At 44.5% G+C, this 4,806-nt stretch overlaps 1 protein-coding gene across 1 annotated transcript; it reads left to right on the top strand.

Annotated features, from left to right (window-relative positions):
• The first annotated feature begins 16 nt into the window (after positions 1-16).
• On the top strand, positions 17-2,152 carry ID2 (inhibitor of DNA binding 2, dominant negative helix-loop-helix protein). The gene is made up of 3 exons (XM_009999159.1): positions 17-368; positions 577-641; positions 1,334-2,152. Exons 1-2 carry the CDS (start codon positions 21-23, stop codon positions 631-633), a joined length of 405 nt encoding a protein of 134 aa, XP_009997461.1. The 5' UTR covers positions 17-20; the 3' UTR covers positions 634-641; positions 1,334-2,152.
• Positions 2,153-4,806: the final 2,654 nt, after the last annotated feature.

Raw genomic sequence — 4,806 nt, 5'->3', positions numbered from 1 at the left:
CTTTCCTTCTGCCCTTCGACATGAAAGCCTTCAGCCCGGTGCGGTCCGTCAGGAAAAGCGGCCTCTCGGAGCACAACCTGGGCATCTCGCGGAGCAAGACCCCCGTGGATGACCCCATGAGCCTGCTGTACAACATGAACGACTGCTACTCCAAGCTGAAGGAGCTGGTGCCCAGCATTCCGCAGAACAAGAAGGTCAGCAAGATGGAAATCCTGCAGCACGTCATCGACTACATACTGGACCTGCAGATCGCCTTGGACTCGCACCCCAGCATCGTCAGCCTTCACCACCAGAGACCCGGGCAGAATCCTTCTTCCAGAACCCCTCTGACCACCCTCAACACAGACATCAGCATCCTCTCGCTACAGGTAAATGCCTTCTCCCAGCTGCTCGTCCCCCTCCTGACCTAGGTAGAGGCAGGTGTGTGTAAGGCCGAGGGGACAGGGCAGGGTGGCAGGGACACCCCGTCCTGCGGGCCGGGGGTCGTAGCCGGGCGTGCGGCGGGGGAAGCGCATCGTGCTGCGGGACAGGGCAGGGCTGCCCCTCGCTCACCCTCGTGTCGTTCTCTCCTCGCAGGCGTCCGAGTTCCCCTCAGAGCTCGTGTCGAGCGACAGCAAAGCACTTTGTGGCTGAAGCGAACGGTGAGTGAAGCTGCTTCTTGCTTCTAAACTTCGGGGGGAAAAAGCGGGGGGGGGCTCCCCGGGGACTGGGAGGCGTGATGGTGACTCCTGAAAAGTCAGATCTTAAAAAGTTGATGAGGACGTGCTTTTGTAGTCAGTAAGAAAAGAGACTAATAATACCTGAGCCTTACAGTCCAAAGTGTATTTTGTTGTTCAGGTTCATTAAGCAGCACAAGGGGCTCTGATAGTACGCGCTGCTTAATGCAAATTTTCTCGTTATCTATTCTTGGAGTCTTAACTTCCTGGGCCAAAGTGACTGATTAAGTTGGGAATCTTGGCACAATTCCGTATAATTCTGTGATGTGGGATTGTCTGCGCTATCAGTTAAATAAGTGACTGCTTTTAATCAAGTAATTGCTGTAAGAGGCAGACTGGCGCCTCTGAGCATTGCAGTTAGAGAGATCTAAACAGAGATTGGACTGAGAATCCTCTTTCTACCCTTTCCCTTGAGTGTATGTTATTTTAATGTTCAATTTGTGCTCTTGAGAGCGAGTGTGTGAGCCTGTATGTGTTGCATCTGGACGCCAGGGTTTGCCCAATCTCTGAGTGTTTGGTTAAATGTTCAAACTGTGGCTTCCTCTCTGGCGCCAGTCTGTCCGGATCTCTGCCCTGTTAGCATTCTCCTAAATACGCCTCTTTTCAATCTCCTGCAGGTGTTCCACTGGTGAGATTTTTTTTTTTTTTGCACAAGAAAATGTCTACAGGATTTCTTTTTTTTTTTTTTTGAGGTGCTGAACTTATTTTTCAGCTGTATCTGGAGGGGAAATCCCACATCTTAACTAAAAGGACCTTTTAAAATTAATAAAGAAGAAGAAAAAAAAAAGTCGAGATTTTTATCCCCACCCCATTCTTCAACTTGGACTGAACATAGTTATTTATGAAGAGACTCTTGAATACCCTTTCCCTAGTTGGAAGGCTTCCTTTATATACTATTCCCAACGTGGGGAGCGAAGCAAAATCTCACAAGGAGTTGCCCATTTTAAAGCAGACTTTGCCTTTTTTTTCTAAAGGTGGAGCGTGAGTACCAGAAGGATCCAGTGTTCAGTTTTTTAGGAAATTCTGTGGTCAGAAATTACCTTTTTGACACAAACCTAGAACTGAATGCTGTGTATATATTTATATATAAATATATATATATGAGTGAAACCTTGTGAACTCTTTAATTAGAGTTTTCTTGTATAGTGGCAGAAATTTACATTTCTGCAAAAAGTGTAATGATGTACTTAATCATGCTAAACTTTTTATAAAAGTTTAGTTGTAAACTTAACCCTTTTTATACAAAATAAATCAAGTGTGTTTATTGAACTGATTGCTTGCTCTATTCTTTGGGGACCAACTGTTTTGGCTTTGATTTGTGGTGTTTTGGTTTGTTTGGTTTTTTTTTAAGTACTTACACATTCTGTTATGACTTTACCAAGTAAAAATTGAAGTATGTAGAGAATATAAAAAATAAAATCAACTGAAGTGAATAATTCTTGTAACTTGGAAAATCTTATTTGAGTGTACATTCTAAACCTCTGAATGATCTGTCTGGGAGCAGTGAAAGGACCTAGAAAAGTAATTTATTACAGAGGGGATGCTATTTACACAGCGTTTGGAAACAGACACAAAAGCAGTTAATCCTGAGACAGTCCCATGACTGTTGCTTTTTTCCCCCCCTCTCAACTCTATGGATGATTCAGTTCTCAGTAGTAATGGCCCAGATCTGTGAGTTTGTGTTTAAAATAATCAGAATTAAGGGTTGTGGGTGGTTATTAGTCCCTCAACTATTACATTTATCTTAAAAGGCTTTGAATGTGAGAGTTGGTGATGCGTTAACATGGGATCTAGAATTATGAAGTGACTGCTGCCTTTCCGCACTGGAATTTTCATGCTTCCATGCAATATTTCAATGAAATGGGGTTTCTAATCAGTTGCAGCAGCTTCTCCATATGACTTAAGATACTGAGAATCAAGCTAAATTGCTGTTGTGTTACTGATTAAACTTTGGCTGCTCCTAAAGGGACTTGTTTCTCCATAAGAATTAAATTAAGTTTCAAATAGGAGTCGAAATTCCTGAAAGCCAGTAACAGTTTATTCTCTTTTGCCCTCAGAAGCTATGCACTACATCCCTTACTTATTCAGTGGACACTGAGATGACTGCTGCTCTTCATTAGATCTGTTGTCATAAGACAGTGGATGCAGAAACAGGGCCTTATCAGATGCCATAGTTTAAACTCACTTTTAAACTTAGTATACAATAGTTAATTTTTTTGACCTACATGTGAATTGAAGATAATCAGTTGCAATAGGAATGAAGGAACCTTCACGGATGCTTGGGGTGAGTACAGCTCCCTGGTGTAGGCAGCTACATTTTGGACCTGAGGGAGGCATGTTTAGGGTTTCAGTGTGTTCTGGGTACTGGCAGAGTGAAAGGCAGGAGCCTCACCTGGGGCCTGTAACACTTTCACCAGCAAACAGGTGGGTGGGTGGTGCTCTGGAGCAGCAGCAGCTGCCTTTCCTTGCCCTTGACACCAAATCCGTTCACGTAGGCTGGGAGAAAGCCAGCTCTGATCTCTTAATGCAGAAGCTGCCCTGGCCGAGCAGAAGCGCTCCCTCTCAGAGGATCAATGCCATCAGAAGACAAGAAGGGTTAGCAGAAGCTGGGAGGGGGGACACAGGGGACAGAGCGGATCTGCTGCTTCTTACCGTGCCCCCCCAGCCCTGCAGCGATTAAGGAAATGTCTCGGTGCAGCACACGCTGCCTGTGCCTCCTGTGGCCAAACCTCGCTACTGTCTCAACACCCGGAGTGCGCGGTTTGTTCCGACTTCGTGCAGTGAACGTTTAACCCTGACAGCCCAGTAGTAATATATTTCATCCCTGCACATCAGCACGCCTCAGGCCCTAAAATACTCCTCCTCTTGTGTATTTTACTTAACTCTGACAAGAAGCAGGTTTGGGGGTTTTAATCACAGTAGTGAGATCTCTGTCTTTCCCAACCAGTAACAATCTAATAATCACCACACAGTTTCTCCCTCAAAACTATTCCTTCATCCTCTTGTTAACTTTAGGTGAGACCACAGTAAGTGTTACTTTAAACCCACAGTTCAAGTTATGAAAATAAGAGAGTTGCAGGAGTCAGATCATTGTGTTTATTTCAAAAGAAAGCCCTTTAGAAAATAAGACTTCGATATTTTTAAGCTACAGGATGATTAACACACTTGCAGAATTAAACCAATTTCCTTATCACACATAGCCAAAAGAGAAATTCACAATTTACAAGGCGTGGGGAGCTGAGCAAGAAAACAAACAAATGTTTTAAAAAATGTAAATTAAGAAAGGAAAAAATGTTTCCTCTTTCATGATTAACTAATTCATTGTCTCAACAATGCTTTAGTATGATGAGAACTAGGGGCTTAAGCTGGGTGCTCTACTTAGAGATTCACTCTTTCATTTTGTTCTTAAGATTTCGTTGTTCAAAGATGAACAGCAAGGTCAAAGCTGAGTACCCAAAACCTCAACATTAATTCTTGAAGTTTCTTTGAAGATACAGGATTTCTTTATTCTACAGCATTGACATTGTCTCTCCAGAATCCATTAGAGAATTCTGTGAATTTTCCACTACTTTCCCTGGCCCATTTCCTCTGTCTCCAAACACAGTTGTTGGCAGCAGTTCCCTTAACCTACCCAAGAGATCAAGAGGACCCATACTCAACTATGTGACAGCAAAATAGTTTTTCCAACAGTAGTATTTAAACACTGTAAAACATTTGAGTAGGCAATGCATTTAACTTGCAAATGCACCTATAGACACTTCCCCACAGGGAAGAACAGGATCCAACGAGATCGAAGGGGGCTCTCCCCTCTAGAAGAGGGGTCTCCAAACCTGGCTTTGCTTGTGGTTGGCCCTTAGCGACACATGGACCAGCGCAACGTGCCCTGAGATGTCTCGTTTGGATTTTCAGGGAACATCCCCGTATCCCAAAGGATGCAACGCGCGGGCAGGAGGCCTTGCAGTCCGCCGCCAGGTGAGGGAAGCGCACAGCCGGGGTTCTGCTCACCCTCTCCTGGCAAAGCAGCATTCTGCCTGTGGCACCCCACAGTATTCAGAAGCCCCGTGAAGGACCTGTGCCGACGTTCCGACAG

This window comes from Chaetura pelagica, unplaced genomic scaffold (assembly GCF_000747805.2).
Source record: "Chaetura pelagica isolate M959 unplaced genomic scaffold, ChaPel_1.0 scaffold90, whole genome shotgun sequence".
In the NCBI taxonomy this organism is placed as follows: domain Eukaryota; kingdom Metazoa; phylum Chordata; class Aves; order Apodiformes; family Apodidae; genus Chaetura; species Chaetura pelagica.
The sequence above is the reverse complement of the archived record's forward strand: the minus strand, read 5'-3'. Positions and strand labels throughout refer to the sequence as shown.

Bases quoted from the DNA above. Each gene is read 5' to 3' on its own strand.
- ID2 (XM_009999159.1), top strand. From the start codon at position 21: ATGAAAGCCTTCAGCCCGGTGCGGTCCGTCAGGAAAAGCGGCCTCTCG. The intron at 369-576 runs GTAAATGCCTTC...CTCTCCTCGCAG, and splicing joins TCAGCATCCTCTCGCTACAG to GCGTCCGAGTTCCCCTCAGA.